The sequence below is a fragment of the Monomorium pharaonis genome, chromosome 3, assembly GCF_013373865.1.
Source record: "Monomorium pharaonis isolate MP-MQ-018 chromosome 3, ASM1337386v2, whole genome shotgun sequence".
NCBI lineage: Eukaryota > Metazoa > Arthropoda > Insecta > Hymenoptera > Formicidae > Monomorium > Monomorium pharaonis.
The window spans coordinates 31,485,944-31,506,663 of NC_050469.1; the positions used below are offsets into that span (position 1 = coordinate 31,485,944).

At 29.1% G+C, this 20,720-nt stretch overlaps 2 protein-coding genes across 13 annotated transcripts in view; one reads left to right on the forward strand and one right to left on the reverse strand.

Moving 5' to 3' along the window:
* The window catches only part of LOC105834465 (probable beta-hexosaminidase fdl), a 68,795-nt gene that overhangs the window by 15,859 nt on the left and 32,216 nt on the right, over positions 1–20,720 (reverse strand). For 4 of the 9 annotated variants that reach the window (XM_012676967.3, XM_036283768.1, XM_036283767.1 and 1 more), the window contains exon 2: positions 15,070–15,132. Coding sequence is in view for 4 of the 9 variants with exons in the window: in XM_028189142.2 (XP_028044943.1) it covers positions 852–865 (14 nt within the window). In the remaining 5 variants the exon portion in view is untranslated. Of the gene's footprint in view, positions 1–840; positions 969–3,505; positions 4,424–15,069; positions 15,133–20,720 lie in introns of those variants that run through there. The other 5 variants (XM_028189142.2, XM_028189132.2, XM_012676963.3 and 2 more) reach the window with 3 other exon arrangements.
* The window catches only part of LOC105830507, a 32,453-nt gene continuing 13,037 nt past the window's right edge, over positions 1,305–20,720 (forward strand). For 2 of the 4 annotated variants that reach the window (XM_036283769.1, XM_036283771.1), the window contains exon 1: positions 1,309–1,655. The gene's annotated coding sequence lies outside the window, so the exon portion shown is untranslated. Of the gene's footprint in view, positions 1,656–7,605; positions 8,530–20,720 lie in introns of those variants that run through there. The other 2 variants (XM_036283772.1, XM_036283770.1) reach the window with 2 other exon arrangements.

A 20,720-nucleotide genomic window follows, 5' to 3' on the forward strand; every position in this document is an offset into this window, starting at 1 on the left:
ACATTATTTAGCAATTATTAGAGAAATTATAGCCATCCTCTTCGTATGGCCATCATACCTTAATTTACCCTATAGTTATTCATAAATATATATATTATAGTTTGTAAAAACTATATTAAAATTCTCATAATCACCAATATTGATATGTGTAACTTATGATATGCTATAACTAAAATGGAAATTTTAATATAGTAAGAAATTTTAATATATATAATAATTAACAAAAAAATTATTATAAGTATCATTATATGATTATTATTACCAATATTATTAAATGAGTAATAATTACCATAAAATGATATTTATGACTGTAATTGTTTTACTAAGTAATTATCGTCATAAATATCACACATTTTTTTGCAGTGTAGAAATTATATTAATAATAACCATGATAGTTCATAAACTAATATAAACGATGTTTAATTCTACACTAATAGAAAAACGTATTGTATTTGTGACTATATACTTATATAAAAATAATATGACTATAATTTATTATATAATATATTATTTTACTATGCAATTATAGTCACAAATACCACATATTTTTCTACCAATGTATATTTCTAAACTGTATTAGTTACTGATCGGAGAGTTGCATCGGCGGAAACGCAATTTTAATTCTCTGCAATTCGATTTCTTCTCACGTTACGAACTTTGTTGTTCGCAAACATGAGAGGAGGTGGAGGTGGAGTTGATCGACGACGCAAAGAACGACTAACGACGCATATACCCCACATACGGACTCATCAATTTCCACATCGAGAAGGCGGCCAATTCCGCGGAGGTCCGATTAAACCTCACGCGCACGACACACTTCGCCTAGATAAAATACTATACCGTCGTGATACCTATGTGGCGTCATCGGGCCGCGGCGAGAGACTGGCGATCAGGCACCAAACCACGTTGCGCGGCAGCCAGCTGGCCGAAATTCACCCTCGTGCGATTAGGCGAGCGGGTGGTTCAACATTACCGCCGCGCTGGTACGAAGGTGCTGTAAAGCCCTCTCTTCCTATCTCTCCTTCTCCTTCTGTCTCCTCTCTCTCCCTCTCTCTCTCTCTCTCTCTCTCTCACACACACACTTCGCGAACAGCGAGGGTGGCGAGGGAGAGGCGGCAGTGAGAGTGCAGGTTGTACAAGTCGAGAGAGGGTGGGTCAAGGGAGAATGACGCGACAGGGACAACGAAGTCGACGGGACGAGGATGGGAGGTGGGAGCGACAGCGCGGCGGCGACGGCGACGGCGTCGTTGCTGCTCGTGCCTCCAGCACACGTGAACTATACCTAAATACCGTGCCTGGCCGCGAATCGCGTGGCGTAGCCAAGCAACGCGCGTGCCATGACCGCCGCCGCCGCCGCCGATAGTCTCCGTCGAAACGGTACTAAGAACGGACTGGGGAGATTCGCCCCGGACGCCCGATGCGAACAACGGGACCGTCGTCGTCGTCGTCGTCGTTGACGTGCGTGCCCGGCTTCACCGTGCGCGACGTCGTCCACCGTCGCCGTCGCGGTGGTCTCTAGATGCGAAAGGACGGACGGATGGATGCCGGCCAGGATTATCATCGATCGCCAGGAAAAACGGTACCGCAGGTGCTCAGTGGACGAGCACGCGATCGACCAGACCAGTCGGACCCCGTTGTTGTACATTGAGAAAAAGGTCGGTCTCTCTTACTTGGCAAATTGATGTCTGTCACGGTGTCAACGACGTATCAAATGAAATTGAAGGGCGCGGTGCGAATGACGTTTGCGGGGTGAACGTTGTCCGTCCGAGAAGCTCGAAAAAAAAATTATTTTTAAATTTGAGACGTGATGTGCAATTTGAACTGATTGTTTAAAAATAATTTAAACCGATTTCGCACTGCGCTTTTTAATTAACAGCATCATCTGCCGGCTTTGCCGGTAAATAAATGAATTATTAAAACACAATATGTAACATGCTAACATGTTTAATTGTTATGTGTATTTTGTAGCTGCTCTCCGATTCAATTATCAGATCTATATATTGCTTATTCGACAATAATATTTTCAGTGTAGCAGACATTCAGCAAAAAAAAAATAGCAATTATAAAAGTAAAAAACTATACAAACACATTTCAATGTGTAACTACTTTTCTAATTGTTGAAGCTAAAATATTAGTTGTAATAAGCATAAAATAGTTTACTCAATTATGTACCTTGATTTTACAAAAATAATAAGATAAACAGGTCAATATATCAAGCCAATACCAATTTTCCTAATACGATATATTAAATTAAAAATATATAATTATAAACGCTATTAAAAATAACTGTGTTAAAAAATGTTACGTATAAACAAATTTCGAAATGTTTCGACTATACATAGTCCTCTTCAGTTGTGCCAAATTACCAATATTTATGAATACTTAAACATGAGTAAAATAACGCAAACAAATATTTTACTCATGTTTAAGTTCATAAATATTGGTAATTTGGCACGACTGAAGAGGACTATGTATAGTCGAAATGTTTCAAAATTTGTTTAACATTTTTTAACACAGTTGTTTTTAATAGCGTGCATAATTATATATTTTTGATTTAATAAATTATATTGTATTAGGAAAATTGATATTGGCTTGATGTGACACTACATGTGTGTTGAACTGAAAACAATATAGTATGTAGAATGTTAAATACACCGAAAGACAAAAAAATAGTTGCAATGACCATATAATTTCATATCACTATAATTTATAGTCATTTTTGGACTCAACCATATTTTTATGGTTATTCAATAATACTATAAACTCTAGTTTGTTTAAACTATATTAGGATTCTCATAATCAATACTGATTTACATAACTTATGGTTGCAATAATTAAAATAGAAATTTTAATATAATAAGTTGAGCTATAAAACAAACACTATAAACATAGTTATTACAAATATTATCGTAATAATTACCATGAATGTTCCTGACTATAATAATTTTACTATGCAATTATGTATAGCCGCAAACATCACATTTTTTTCTCGGTATAGTACGCGTGATTAAGATTGATAGGAGCGTTTCGTGAGCGAAAAGATATCCAGCTTTAAAACAACGTTCGAATTAGGCGATGCGATCAGATAACGAAACCGGAGAATAACGTGTTAAGTGGGCGCGTTTTTCATCATCATCCTGATGAACCACTGCCCACGTAAAAGCCACGAGGGTCACACGCTCGAGGCAACCGCTATTAATATATTCGGAGGGAGGACAAAACACTGTACATCACCACTTGTTTCGTTTAATTACGCTTCAATCGAACGTAAACAATTTCTCGGACAATTTCTCGCACGTCCCCACACCTTAACTTCGCCGTACGCGAGCTAATAAGATCGCCGTCGGCGTTACGATCGATACCAGGCAATGACTGGCGTTCGATCGTCTCTCGTTTAATTCGATTGTTGAAAAAGTTCGCAAGCGGCTATCGCTCGCGTTAATCTGCGCGAGTAGATAAAAGCGGCCGGGAATACTGATGGCGAAGTAACGTGCGCCTCACTCACCTCCTCGCCATACCGCTGATAAATAATTATTAACCACCGCTGCTATCACGAACGCGTACATCATCGCACGGCAAATGGTTACATACGGTTTCCCGCGTCTCCCTCGCTTCCACCATCAAAGGATCTCAAGTTATTTCCTCGCGAACGTATGATATACACAATACCGGTCGTCGACAACAATCGCGAGATTACAAAATGATATGCTGGTGCACGTCTCGCGACGAGTCATCGGGCCTCAAGAATCATCAAACAACACTAATAAATGTGTGGCTGCATTCTCGGTCACGGTGCTAATTTTCGCGCGTACACTGATAAAAAAATGTGTTGTATTTGTGACAATAATTGCATAGTGAAATAATTAATTAGGAATATCATTTTTTATAGTAATTATTAATATAATATTAGTACTGGTAACCATAATGTTATATTTTAAAGCTGTATAACTTATAGTACCATTTTTTCGTATAAGTATATAATTATTAAAAATATTATTGTAATAGTTACTATAAAAGTTATATTCCCGACTATAATTATTATACTATGCAATTATAGTTGCAAATATCATATATTTTTCTATCAGTGTATAAAATTTTGCACTGCCTCGGTCCAGGTGACGTTTAATGTCGTGACAGCAAACGAAAAAGCGCAACTGGCGTGCTTACCTCACGATAACACGTGTCGGTTCTAATCACCGCAAAACGTCATTAGCAATAAAGATGACAGTAGGTTAACAAAGTTAATTTGTATATCTGAAGCAATGGAAGATACAGGTATCATTCGCCGTCAACCTTATCGTGAATAATGCTACTCGGCCAGCGAGTCGACGATAAAAATTTCTGCCTTACTACACTGAGAGAAAAAAATTCTAGATTCAAATAAATATTTTTTTGAATAGTGCTAATAACATATTTTATAGAAAATCAATAATATTTATTTCAAACAAGTAATATTTTTTAAATTATAGAAGACTATTACTTGTTTTAAATAAATATTATTGATTTTCTATAAAGTATGTTATTAGCACTATTCAAAGAAATATTTATTTGAATCTAATATTTTTTTCTCTCAGTATACAAATATCATATATTTTTCTAGCAGTGTACGCAGAAAATACATTATAAATAAAAAATACATTTAAAAAAAAGTAAATTACTCAAATTAAATAAATTCTTATTTAAAATATTTAATATGAACACAATATATTTTGAATAAATTTGATGCTTACATGGTGCATGCCCTTATGATACACTGAAAGAGTTAATAATAATTAACTTTTAATGAAACTTTTAATGATTTCAATTAAATGTTGAATTAATCTAACTAAATATTTATTAATCTTTAGTAATTATATTAATAGCAATCAAATATAATAATAGTAAGCATCGGTTTCTAAACGGTTACTAAATCTTATTAAATACATATTTAGTTATATTAACCAAACATTTAATAAAAATTATTTCATCAAAGTTAAATATCATCTATGCTTGATTATTATCATTATCAAATATCTTATTAGTCTGACCTTTCTTCGATAAAAATTTATAATATTCTTCGAAAAAGCATGAATTTTTTTTTCCTGAATAGTAATACGTTATATAATAAGTTTTTCTAACATTTTTTATTATAAGTATATTTTAACACTATTGTCAAGAAAATATTCTGTGTTAAAGATAACCATTATGTAAAGGAAGAAAGGTACATTTAAAAGCGTAAAAATTTTTCTTAGAATTGATATTTTTCTATGTGTATTAGTAACTAAAATTTAAAAAAATTTAAAAAAAGAGATTAACCTGAAACTATTCATTTTATAATCCGAAATGAGAGTAAAACGAATAGTGTTCACAAATGTGACTTTCAGTTGCTGAATAATGACAAAATGACATAATAATTGAACCATGTATATCAGTAACATCATCCCGAAATCAATTAAGTGCCCTCATCAATTTAATGGGAAACTTGTGTAACATCAAAAATAAGTCGCTTTAGAAAAACAATAATATTTTTGGCGTTTACATTAATTTATTTTGATAATCCGAAATTGTAAAATACAGTATTATTTCCAGAGAGAGATAAGGTTATATATTCTGTGTAAAAAAAAACAATATTAAAAGACATTAACAAACTCTCATTAAGCATTATTAAACTTTTATAATGATTCGCATGTTTATTTCCACATCTATACATTTTTACAAAAAATAAGATTACAGAAAGAAAGAAAAAACGTCTTTTCATAAAAAAGAAGTAAATAAAAATGATTCAAACGATTTATTCAAATTCGCACGTGAGAGAAAGATTTCTTTTCCCTCGATTAAATCTTGGAAAGCAGAAAAGACGAGTTGCTCCCTGCAGTTTTAATCGATTACAAAAGCATGTTTACGCATTGGCGTATTTTCGAATCCCGTGAATCTTCTTCGACAAGCATTCGCAGTAATGTATAGCATAATCCGACAGTAGCGCGGTTTGCATTTCAACTTGCCGTTTGACCTTCACGTTACACTTTGCAATTTAGGATCGATATTTATTACGAGCCCTCAATTGCAACATCGCCGTAGTTGTTGATGCCATTTACACAGCCCTTTTCGTTCGCGAGCGTTTGTTCCTCGGAGTATGCATTATCCCGTGACGATACGACTTCGACCGCGGGTTGCGAGCGTCGAGCTCGATACGAGAGGAGCGTTCGATACGAGAAACGGGGGAAAAAAAGACCGACGTGGTTTCGCGTAGCCGAGAGGGCGAACCCACACCCAGGCGCACACACGTCGGCGAAAACCACCCACGACTCTATATATAGCGACTGTAGACCATATACAGCGTATACGTATGTCACGTGTCTTCAATGCGTTTTCTTTAGTCTATATACGCGCAATCACGCAAAACCCGAAGTGTCACCGACGAATTATTTTCCGTTAAATACAATCTCATTTGTACAAGAAAATTCGAGATTCCTGAACGCCCCGCACACAAAAAACTGTCATTCTCGTGTTAGTAAGAAAGTGATTACTAAGAAAAGTGATTACTCAAGTTTTAGATTTTTTTTTTAAGTATTGCTTTCAATCTTTGCAGAAAATATTTTCTTGAAAATATAGTTTTAAAATATTTTACTCATTATTTACTTTATAAAACAAGTAATATTTATTTCTTAAGACAAACTTCTTTACTTGCCCTAAACACAGAAATATACATATACTTAAATTGAGTATTACTTACTTTCAAATATTTCATAATACAAATCTATCATAAGTTCATAAGTATTAATTTTAAATATAGGTCTTCTGAATTTTAATAATGTATATTTAATACTTCAATGAAGAATTTTTAATTAAAACAAAGTTTAATTAAAACAAAAATTTAGTTTGCTTATTATTCTGACTTTTCTCTTCGCTACAATTCAATATTCTTTAAAATTAATAAATTCTTTTTTTTAATATATAAAAATTAGTTTTCTAAAAATTTGTGAGAAATATTTTAAAACAATTATCAAGAAAATATTCTTCTATAGATAACTGCACTAATTAGAAAAAAAAAAAGTAAATTGCTTTTCTCTGTTAATATTTTCCTGTGTGTCCAATAAATATTAGCGAGAGACTTTGATAGGACTTCTAATGAGCAAACATTTATAGCACAGCATTTATTTATAATTCATAATAATTCTGTTTATATTGCGATTCGTAAAATTTTTTGACTTTAACGTTTAATTTTGTTTATCTTATAACCGATTTAGAACAATATCGATAAAGTGTTGAATTTGAAAAATAATTTTAATAACATGCTCTCCCTACACAGTATATAAATAACAATAATTTTCTTTATATATTATAGAGTAAAAAAATTAAACCTTGTTAAATTCATGAATTAATTTTTCGGTGAGGCTGAGTTCCAGGAAGAAGATATTTTATTAACGTGCGGCTTTAATAGCGAAAGCAATAAGTAATGATATAGGATATTTACTCAAATTTTGTAAAAAAGTTTCTTCAGAATTCCGGACTTTTCTAGGAAGTTTATTTAAAATTTTAGGTAAGATTGAAGTATTTTTTAAATATAACTTTGAAATATAACTTTAGAAATAAGTATTTTATTTCATTAATTCTAAAAATGTTTCTTAATTATGTAATCACAAAAAATAGCCTTGAATTTTAAACATTAAATTTAAGAAGGTATTAAAAATAAATAATTCAGACTAAATAGCATATCATCTGTATATAATACACGGATCTCACCAGAAATTCGAAATATGATTAAATACGATGATATTTTGAAACAATGTATTGATCTACCTGTACCTACATTAATGATTTTTTTATATAATAAAATTTATAAAACATGCGAGAATGTACATAAACGTACGTAGATGCATACTGTATTTATTACTAATCAATTGTCAACATTTTGCGACATTAAAAATATCATTTGCAAATAAATAATTTTATCAGAAAAGAAATTTCAAATTTTAATTTAAAGATAAAATTTGAAAAATTTTTTGAATATTGATAATATTCTAAAAATCTACGATTTTAGCATAAAACAATTCCTAAAAATTCCAGGTTTCTCTCAGTAACTGGTGAACATTCTGTGTTATTGTCTTCGAAAATTGAAAACTGAAAATAATTCCGTTTACTTAATAAATCTATTTTAACCAGTGAGACATCGAGTACCATACAAACGAAAAAGAACATTTTGATAACACACAAGTATGATATACTGCGATAACAAAGACTTACGTTAACTCGGAAAGTGCTCGTGCTAAATTAATTCAAGGTAATCTGATCCCTCTCTCGCGACTAATCGCTTTAATTAAAAGCGGCGAACCAATTATAGCCGGTAGATTTCCACGCCTCAAATATTATTATTGTACATTGGAAGTAGCATACGTATATTATATATGACGGAGAACGCATACTATGAAAACGCACGAAGGATTTCATGCTCGCGTGCAGAAATCAAGACGAGCTCAAGTAAGATTTTTACATTTTTCATGCCGAGAATCGAAGAATACTAAGTTCAGCGGATTGAATCGCCAATCCAAGGTAAGCACGATCCGCCGTATTCTGGCGAACGTATCGAAGTTATTTGCCATTGATTACCACCAGTTAAATTCACACCGATATATTACGGGGTCAAAATTTATGTGAGTTAACGAGGTGCGCATAATTTTCGGTTACGTATGTACAACAATGACGAAAACTAATTGGAGCACCGGCAATGACATCTCCAATTAGCAAACTGCAGTCTGTGCGAACGCACGCGGTTTTCCGCAGTTATCTGCAGCCCTCGTTTATTCACATCTCTCGCCCTTTCGTTGTCTTCGTGGCGGTAAAAACTTCAAGGACTGACAGGCTTCAACTTTACCGGGAGATACTTTTCAGATAAACAAGAATCTCTAGATCTAAATCTAGAACGCAAACTCTTGATCCACTGAGTTTCGAATTTGCGATTATAATTCCATAATAAAATAAATTATGGTTATTTTTATTTCTGTTATAATTTGAGTAATAAAAATAATTTTATGTTTATTGTTCTATCACTTATGAACAAATTTTAGCATAAATTATAACAATTTTAAGTATTAATAAAGTGTCAAGATATAGCTGGTAAAAATAAGATAAACATTTTTATGAAAATTACAATTATAATAAATATAACATTTTTTTAAACATTTTTGCTTACTATTTAGTAGTAATAATAATAATTAATAACTATAATTTGCTTAGTTAAAACAACTATAAAAATATGTATGGTTGGGATTAAAAATAATTATAATTGTAATCAAATTATATCGCAACAATTTTGTTTCTCAGTGTACGTCTTATAAACAGACGCGAAAAGATGCTTCGAATGTCGAAAAGAAGCTCTTGAGGCGTTTCATGCTCAACGAAGTCTAATTGCCATAAAATCGAGCGAATTATCGGAGGTTCTCAAGTTGGAAAGACAATTCCGGGAGCGCACTTGAACTTCTTCGCGTAAGACCAATAGCCGTGCGACGACAGCTTTGCTGAACCCCTTCTATAGCGCGCTTCCTTCCCGTGAAACTTTTCGTGTGAGCTTTTAAGAAATTTATTAAACTACATTTGCAAAGGAAGCGCTATTCTGTAGTTAATCTTTCTGCAAATCTAACTTTTAAGCGAAACTCTTTGCATCGTACCGTTTGCATCGTTGAAAAGTTCGCCGGCGTAACATTAATTAGTGCGCTATTAATTAGATAACTCACATTGTACCAAAAATTTATACTTCCTATTTCGTTGTAATTTATTTTCAGTTTAAATTAAATAACTTAAAAAAATTAAAATATAACAAAATTAATTTATCAATTAACCTAGAAGTCAAGCAAAATTTAATAATAATTGGATTCAATTAAACTAATTAAAGATTAAACGTCGCACTGAGAGAAAGAAATGGGTGCAATTAACTTAACTATAATTCATGGTCAATTTTAATCCCAAATATAATACAATTATAGTTGTTTTAATTAAGAAAATTATAGTTATCAGTTATCAGGGTTGTGAGTAATTAATTTTTCCCAATTGTTATAATTGTATTTAATTAATAATAATTTAAGCAAATTTAATTAAAATTCTTTCAATTCATGAATGATTCGAACAAATTTAATCGAAGACATTTCAATTAATCATTAATTTCAGTATAATAATTAAATTTCTTTCAATAACGATTAATTTAAATAGATTTAATCTAAAAGTATTTAATTGAAGAATGTTTAATTAACAAATAATTCAAGCAAATTTAATCGACAATTGTTTAATTACAGATTAATATAAATAAATATAATTTACTTGATTTAATTGAAGATTGATTTGAACGAACTCAATTAAAAATTGTTTAATTGACAAATTATTGTAGCCGCTGTAAAAATGCGAAAAATATATATATAAAACATTAATAGAGATACGTATGTATACAAAAATGATAGAAAATATTGTAAATATGTAAGCATGTCCTTTACAGAAATGCTGATACAATAAACATATCTTTTGATATCACAATTTACTAGATCACCATCGTTCTATTCTCTTAGTGAATGATAATATATAATAATAAGCTTTCTCATTTATTATAACAAAACTCTTATTATAATAAAAAATACACTCAATTTCTCTACTAATTAGTTTGCTATGTTTTTATTCATAGTTTATCACTTAATTAGTTTTCTTGCATAAAAATCGTCAATAATTCGTTAATGAAAGAATCTTTAAATACATTTGTTGAAGTTAATCATCAATCATACAATTTTTGATTAATTCAATTAAATAATTTTCGATGATTGATTTCGCTAAATTTATTCGTCAATTAAATAATCTTCGATTGAATTCGTTCAAATCAATATTCAATTAAAGCAAGTAAATTATATTTATTTATATTAATCTATAATTAAACAACTATCAATTAAATTTGCTCAAGTCAATCATTAATTAAACAATCTTCAATTAAATTTGTTCAAATTATTGTTTAATTAAGCAACTTTTGATTAATTTTGTTAAATTTAGTCATCTTTGATTCAACTCAATCTTCAATTAAATAAAACGTTGAATTTATTGAAACTAATCAAATAATTAAAAATCATTTAATTAATATTTTCGCAACCTTGTCAGTTATTATTACCACGTAAGTGGTAAGCAAATGTTTAAAAAATAATTAAATTTGCTATAATTGTAATATTAATGCAATATTGCATTTACTACAAAAATGTTTACTAATCATTTCGCTCTTTATTTTCTCTTTTTCTTTCTCAATATTTTATTATATTAATATTTAAATATATCATGTATAGTAGTCAATTTTTTCATAGTTAATATAGAACTATAAACGCGAGATTATTATTACTGACATGATAGCAGCAATAATTATAAAAATGGACCTTTTAATTACAATTATTATTTATTACTAATTACAATTATTAATTATTTTACCATGTAATTATTAATCACAAACACTAAACACTATTTTCTCAGTGTGATATCAGTGCCAAACGGTGGCTGTCACACGGGAGAAGCAAATTAATTTTAATTAGCGAAATTATGCGGATATCCCTTCTCTCCTCCCCTCGTTCTCTATATTATCACATCCTATAATTCGACTGTGGCGCAAAGGAAGGCTTAGGTGACGACGCTTAACGCTGGTAATATCAGTACGTAATATCCGGCGTGCTCTAGATATTTCAGCCACCGCCGACATCGATCCTACCAGATATAGCGTGTTGTAAAAGTATGCGACGGGGCGTCGCAGTAACAACTGTCACGTCTCGACATGTTCACGAGCAAAACAAGTAATCGACATGCGCGCACGAGCATCAACGCGGCGCCAATAATGCGAGCATATTCCGGAACAATTCGGCGGAATATCGAAAGTAGACGTTGCCTCGCAAATGCGCGTCTTCCGCCGTCCGACAAAATCCGCGTTGTCGTAATCCCGATATAGAGGCATTCCGGTGAATAATTTGAGAGCTCCAAAGCCTTCGGAAAAGTTGCGAAAGTAGAGACTCTGCATGCTGTGCAGTTGCGACTTTAGTTTGGCTATAGCTAATGCTAAATGTCGCCGTAAAGGAGCAAAACGGCCCGCGAGAGACAAGGAGTTTTCTTTAACTGAAAAGATTAGTTGATATTGTTGACGTTGGCCCTCCAAAAAAATGAAAAAGATGAAAAATTGGCAGAAATTGTGAATGATTATAAAAATATCGCTTTTCGTCTAATACTGAGATTTGTTTTTTAAGTATTAGATAAGCTAGTTTAAAAATGTGTGTGTGTGTAAGAGAGAGAGAGAGAGAGAGAGAGAGAAAGAGAGAGACTAAAAATAATTTATTTTTGGTAATTAAAAAAAAGCGGAAGCGCAAGATTCGAATAATATTAATGACGAATTCAGGATATTGCCGAGAATCCATCTGCGAATGCAACAAGAATTTGCATTAGCGTGAGCGGCTTGACCTGAAGAGAAGAAGTGGATCAAAAGCACGGATGCGTTACGAATGCTATACGATTAATACGAGTACTCGGCAGGTGTCTCGACATGTCTCTCAAAGCAACGTCTAAAACCCGCATAATTTCATCATACAATTTATGATATGTAATGATACGGTGCTTAACGATATACCGTAATAATCTTTAAACGATAATTATTACCTTTTCCTTGCACAAACAGAGAATTTACCTTCAAAATAATAATCGTGGGCAGGGAACTCGAACCAGAATCGAAACTAATTAATAACCTTTTCTATAATCGAATCAAAACTGTAAACCGTAAATCAAAATTTTACAAGGTTCATAATTGAAAGAATATAAAATTAGTTTGGTTTAGTTTTGTCAGTTCTTAATTTATAATTTATTATTTTTATTTATGAGCTCACATTATAAATACAGGCCGTTTTTCAACAAGAGTCACAAATGACACAATGCAATATAGTGAATCATTTCATTTTTGGTTAACATTGACAAACAACAACAAGGCTAAAATAATTCACAACATAATATGTATCAATTATGTCTCTTAACTAATTAGAAAACATTTATTATAACCATTACGGAATTACATATTGGAGTATTAATCCAAAAGAATTAAAATATTAATATTAATTTCATAAAGCATTCAAAATAGAAGAAAATGTTCAAGTTTCAATTCTGTAATAAAACAAAATGTTAAAAAGTATTTTACAAAATATAAGAACATAATCAGTATATGTTATAAAATAAGTAGTACATTTTATATTGTTCTTCTCAATCTTTATACATATATATTTTTTAAAAATTATTTTATCCTACATCTCTATCCTACATTTATTATTTTTCTCGCCTTTATATGTGTACAGATTAAATAGATAGAAATATAAAAGGGTATAAAGAATTAAATTATTTAATAAAACAATAAAAAATATAAAACAAAATAATTGTAAAAAGATCATAATTATAACCGAAAAAAATCTCTTAATTTAAACAGTTCTAATTCTCTTTATTAGCTAAGAAATCAAAATCGGTACAATGACATATTTTATAAAACCGTAACCGTAACTGACTGAAAATTTTGTCGGTCCTTAGTTATGAAACAACTGCAGAGAACTTTACTAAGCCTTTAATTACATTTTACTAAATTTTATTAAGAACATAGTAATTGTTCCAATAACTACTACAATTTTAAGTTAAAAAAAAAATTTTGTCCAAGTGTGTATTGTAATACAAAGTTGCGTGTACAAAATGTTTTTTTTAAAAAAAGAGCAATACTGAGTAAAAAATTAAAAAATTATTAAATAAATAAATACTTAAAATTTTCATCGTCATAAATAATGACAGATTAGGTATGTGCACATCGTCAGAACATTACGATCAATATCGAAAAAATTCGACAACCTTGAGTAATTATTAATTCTTGTGAAAGGTTTAATCAGCAGATGCATGCATGCATGCATGCCATAACGACAAAGCACGGCCTTAACTATGCCGTGAGAATATATTAGACTCCTACGTTGCACAGCTGATATGAGCCAAGGTCGTCGATTAGCGTGCAAGCAATTGAAACGTATATATGTACAACATTGACACTTAGAAAGCAAAGAAAATTAAAGAATTTCTCATATTGATTATAAATAACTCTAATAACTATCACCACTTAAAGCTCAACTGCTGTTATGGATGAAAACATTGAGTGTACTAATGCAGCAATAATACTTGCACAGTAAAAAATTTGTGTTAAACTAACACAATATATGTTAAATTAACACATCTGTATTAAAAATTTAACACAAAACTTTTTACACGGGAAAATTTTTACACAAATGTTTTTTATCGTGTATTTGAAATAGGTATCTTGATACTTTAGATAAAATCTGTGAAAAATGGATCATTCGGAAATATTTACATGACCATGATACAACGCTATTTTAAGATGTTATACAATGATTAAACAGAAATAAAGTTAACATCGAACGGTACATTGCGTGATGTGACCTCCTGAGATAATCGTGAGTAGATAGATGAGTGGTTAATTTAATTAAATGCAGCTGGATAATCTCTAGATCCGAATAAGGCAGAAGATATAGGTTGCCATAACACTCGATTAAGTCGATATATGAGACTATGTTGGAACTGATAAACGTAATGAAATACTCTTTTAATGAGACATTAATTAGTTTCGCTTCGGGCAAAAACCGCCTGGTCAAATGGAAATTTTCTACCCGATTAAGTGAACATTGAATATGTATCAAAAAATTAATGTGACAATAGGTAACTAATTTCATAATACAGAAATTTCATAATACAAATTTTATAATACACACAACTAGAAATTATAATTTTAATATATACCATTTAAAACTTTAAAAAGTAACAGAGAATAAAAATTATCAAAATAAATCATACAAATATGCAATGTCATATCAGCATTCATTTATTTACAAATTATTAGTAAAAAAATATAATATAATTTTAAAAATCCACTCTGCGTTTATTGAATTTTCACGTTACAAATAATCAACATACACGCAGAAATAAAATCTCATGAGGCAATTAAATTATACACGTTACGCCCGAGATATTATTAATTCATATACGACTTTGCGTTATAGACCTTACCTGCACACAGAATTCAGGCAGCCTCGTAAACTTCCTCATCTAACGTCCTTCATTTGCACGAATCTGCAACAGAGGCGACATACGTTCTTATTATAAATCTCAAAAGAAGGTTTTCAACAACAATCTTATTTTTTAAATACATGCAACGCTACTTCATGTATATTCTCGTCACGTGTTAATTTAAATACGTAAAATTTGCATAAATTCGACATAAAAGCTAGCAATGATTCTACTCCACCGAGTAACATAGTCTTCTATCCATGCCTCGTCACAGCATAAGTTTAATAATCGTTATTGATTAATCCGTAGTATAAAGGAACGTACGATGTCATCGTGTGACAGTATGGGCTGTATTCATTATTATCAACTAAAATGAGCTACATCGGAGCAAATTGGGCTTTATATCTTTTCGCTTTGATAAATTAATTTCAATTATGTAATTAATAATGTAATTTGATATAATCTAATTAAACAAAAAATTTAAAATACGTAATATTACACAAAAATGATAAATTTGCAATAATTTTTTTATTAATTCAATAAATAAAAGTTTATATTAATCATATATACAATTAAAGTTGTAATGTTAATGTTTTAAATTATTTTTTCAATACATTAAAATCTAAATTATTTTCATTCAATATTAATTATTTGTTTCGAGAAAAATAGCTATAACATATTTTTTCTAAATAAAAATATTTCTTCAGACGAGATTTCAAGATGATTGTTTTCTTTAAAAAAATTATATACGTTTTGTTATATATTAATTTCTTTTAATTATTCTATGTAAAAGTATTAAAGTATAATTAACAAAAACTTAAATTTTATATTTTATTCTGACATATTTTAATATAAAATATAAAATATCTTGTAAATAATTAATCATTTTTGGTAACTAATAAGATAAATCAATTAGTTTAAAGAAAACACATAATTCCTCTTTAAAAACATACGCAATTGCATTTTACATAATTTAAAAAAAAATAAATGTGCTTTCTTTCATGACGTCGATCGATTCGTCTCACTATTTTGTACATAAAAGTATTAGAACGCAGTTGCCAAAGATAAATAGGTTACGAGATATTTCATACTTTATGTCAAAATATGCAAAAATGAAATAAAATATCTCACAAATTTTTGATTATTTGATTAATTATTCTATTAATCTATTTTATTGTTTTTATGCAAAATAAAGAGAAAAATCTCAAAATATTTTTATATTAATCTTTTCTTTTATATTACATGTCCACCTAAAAAAATGTATGTTCAATTCACAAAAGGTTTCTTTATAATTATTTAAAATAGCACTTATCTAGAAATCTTATATAATTCAATACAAATTTTTATTATTTTCTTTTATTTTTATTTTTAATTTTAATTTTAATTTTAATTTTAATTTTAATTTAATTTTAATTTTAATTTTAATTTAATTTAATTTAATTTTATTTTATTTTATTTTAATTTAATTTAATTTAATTTAATTTTAATTTTATTTTTATTTTATTTTATTTTATTTTATTTTATTTTAATTTTAATTTTTTTTTTTTTTATTTTATTTATTTATTTTATTTTATTTTATTTTATTTTTCTTTTATTTTAATTTTAATTTTAATTTTAATTTTAATTTTCCTTTTCCTTTTAATTTTAATTTTCCTTTTAATTTTCCTTTTAATTTTCCTTTTCTTTTCTTTTAATTTTCCTTTTATTTTCTTTTAATTTTAATTTTAATTTTCTTTTAATTTTAATTTTCCTTTTCCTTTTAATTTTAATTTTTAATTTTAATTTTAATTTAATTTTATTTTATTTTCCTTTTAATTTTAATTTTAATTTTTTTATTTTCTTTTATTTTATTTATTTATTTATTTATTTCTTTATTTATTTATTTATTTATTTTATTTTATTTTTTTTTTATTTATTTCTTTATTTATTTATTTATTTATTTCTTTTATTTTATTTTCTTTTATTTCTTTCTTTTTATTTATTTATTTATTTATTTAATTTTAATTTAATTTAATTTAATTTAATTTTAAAAAATAATTTTATATTTATTTATAAAATTATTTTTCAAATAATTAAAAAGTTGCCGCTGCTGGTTTTGAACCCGGGACCTTAGGATTACAAAACTTGTACTCTATCTACTACGCCAATTGACTTATTGATATTGGGTACTTCTTATTGTCTATATATACTTATTAATACATTAAAATTAAAATTAGACTTTCGAGAAAAAATTGTAAGAGGCACTTTTATTGCAGATTCTTATTCGGAAAAATCATACAAACATATTAAACAAAAATTCAACTCAGAAAAAGTTGATAATTATTGTGTAAACAATGTTAATTAAAAATTAAAAAATTAAAAAATAATTAAATAAAAAATAGTTTTGTGTCAAAAGTTATGAATGTTTTGGGCTAAAATTTTTAAGACTTTTAGAGAATAGTAACCGCTACTATTTAAGCCCTATTACAAGAATTTGCCATCACTTGTCCATTTGTTATTAACAATTTAAAAAAAGGTAAATTTTGGCAGTTTTTAATTTTTTTCTCCTTAAAAAATAAACCAATTGGAACGTTCGACGGCTCATTTAATAGATATTTTTAATACCTATAAGCTTATATTTTTTGTTTTTTGCTAACAGTAATAAATTTTTTTTATTGCCAAAAAACGAAAATTTTCACCTTTTTTCATTGTTTACACAACGATTCCCAATTTTTTCCGAGTTGAATTTTTGTTTAATATGTTTGTATGATTAAGAATCTGCAATAAAAGTGCCTCTTACAATTTTTTCTCGAAACAGTGGTTTCTGAGTCTAATTTCCCTGTACTATATATGTTATAAACTGACGCAATTATATTATTTATAAAAGCAGTTAAATTTTGCAAAATATATTAAAAATAAATAGCATTAATTTATTTACCTATTAATTTCATTGTTAAATTTATCTTTTTCCATAACCTTAATAATTTGATGGAAATTGCAATCTATTTAACACTAATACTTTAAAGCGTTCAAATGGTTAATTAGATGGTTAATTATATTTAAGTTGGGCTTATATATGTAAAATAAATTGGGCCAAAATTACAGGATATATCATTGCCCAATTTATTATATTTAATAAATAAATAAAAACAACAATTTTAAAATATATCAATTATTTATTATATTTTATGCATTATGTATTATACATATAATCGTATCGTTTAATCAATCGAAATAGATATCAGTATTTGTAATACAGAAATGGTATTTTTTAAAAATCTTACAAAAACATATTACGAGTCTGATATCGGTTATTTGCAATTAATATTCTATTTAAAACTTTTGTTTTTCTTTACGATCTATTTAAAAGCCAAACATAGAAGACAACAAACTCAATAAAATAATAGATTTTATTAATAATGTATTAGCTAATTACTTCAGTCTATCAGACATGGAAAACAGTATGTTACTTTGAAATATTTAAGTCTAATACAATTAATATATTAAAATAATTAAAATATAAGAATTAAGAAAAAAGCTATAACTAGGCAAACCTAACTGTTTTGGAGCAAACATCTATTTCAAACTAGGTCCTATACGGACTGTAACCTAACTGTGAGTCTTGGGGAAAAAGTTGTAAATTTAAACCAGGCCCAATTCAGGCAAGCCCAAGTTCAAATATCCTAAATAGACCCTGAATAGACCCTGAATAGGTTTCAGTCCAAAAAACCTTTATTTTGGATGCCTAAGTAACGCCCGTATGGGGCCAATATTAAATAAGGCATGCCTAGATAAATTTCCACACGTGATTTGACATTATTACCTATGTGTCTATTTCGTGGCACAAGATATTTCTTCGAGCATTTATTTCATTGTATTAATCCAAAACTAGCTTAAATAAAAAATAGCGCAAATTGTAACAGGTCATCTTAACACGAGTCACTTTAATTAAAAGCTAAATAAGCAAGTTATGATCTTTACGTAACATCCTTAGTAAAAGTTAACTAGGAAAACGAAATTGCAATTGAACTTAACTGTATAAGAAATACTCGCGAGACAGTAAATCTTTTTACGCAAGTTTACTTCGTGCAGTTTACCACGTCCGGTTGTAGCTTCATTAACGCGCTGGGCAAAAACGTGGATACCGCTAAGAGCAAAGAAGAAAGGAAAAAAAGAAAGAAGAATGAGTATCGCGAGGCGGGACAGGGAAACACAGATTGCAAATTTTCCAGTCACCCTTATGCAGTTTCGACACGTAAAAAAAAAGTATCAAAAGTTCACACGTGTTTGTGCCCGGAGCAAAAAAAAAAAGGATCGATACGTTTACCGATTTTATCAGCAGTTTCACACTTTATAGTGGTAAACGCAAGGAATCAGCAAGTTTTAAAGTTCACGTTACAATGTTGGCAGATCGATAATCAGACACAAGTCCTCGAAGCAAACGGTACAAGAACATGTTAAGTCCGCAGTATTAAGTTCATGTGTTAATGTAATAACTAAACTACTAATATTTAAATTGTATTGTAAAACTAAGACAATTATAAAATAACATCTTATATAATTAAAACAATTCAAAACGCGTATTTCTAAAGAATTCCTTTGCTGATGACTTCACTTTTCGATTGTGCAATTTCAAATTTTACGTTTTTATTATTGTTATTATTATTATCTTAAATAACATTTTAAACTTTTTCTTCACATCAAATTGTGTGCGGATGCTGACATAAAATATCGATTTTTAGCCGTAATCTAATAAATTAACACCAAGTAGATTATCCTTGAAATTAACTATCCGTACCGGGCGGCTTAAAATTAGTATTGATCGCCACCTCGAAAGCGGAAGAACTCCCAGGAATATTCTTCTTGAAATATTCTCGGTAATATTTATTTTTTCAATTATCGCTAAGAAATAAGCAAATATAAACAGTACCGATGGGAAGTTGCACTAGTGTTATTTATGTTATTTTATCAATTTCCGGAATACGCTGTCTGCAGACAAGTGCAGTCTCGTGTGTGCGGGCGTTCTTGCTCTGAAATTTGTGGTGTTTACTCGACGAGTTCAAAATTCTTATAAGTAAACACTTAATGTACCCGCTGAGAAAATGATAGATCGTGTCAAAGTTGATAACTCAATTAGTAACTAGAAGTACGAGCGGCTCGTATTAGGCATACTCATACCGAAACTAAACAAACTAAAAAATTATTTTCTCAATCCATAAATGTCATCAAATAACAGAGATAAATTATCTTGATATTTGATTTAAAATAATATACACTACACAGCCTAGGTAAAGGAAAATGCCGAATACGTACCACTTATGTTATTTTTTGTTACATTTCCCATTTGGTACTGATTTGTATACTAGTAAACGGAAATTACAGCTTTGATATTTCAGGTATATATTGCAATATTTAATATCATTCACTAATAATAAATTAATTTATTACCAACTTTTTTGCAATATGCTACAAAAGATTTGATTTAGACAACTGATAACTTGAATTGTATCTGTACATTTCTTAAATCGTTGCCTTCGAAAATATTGAATTCATGAATTACGATAATTAAAAATATAAGAACTTATTAACTAATATTTATTGTATTAATAATTTATCAAAAAATATTTAATAAATAATAAATAATAAAAAAGTAAAGACGTCGAGATAAAACT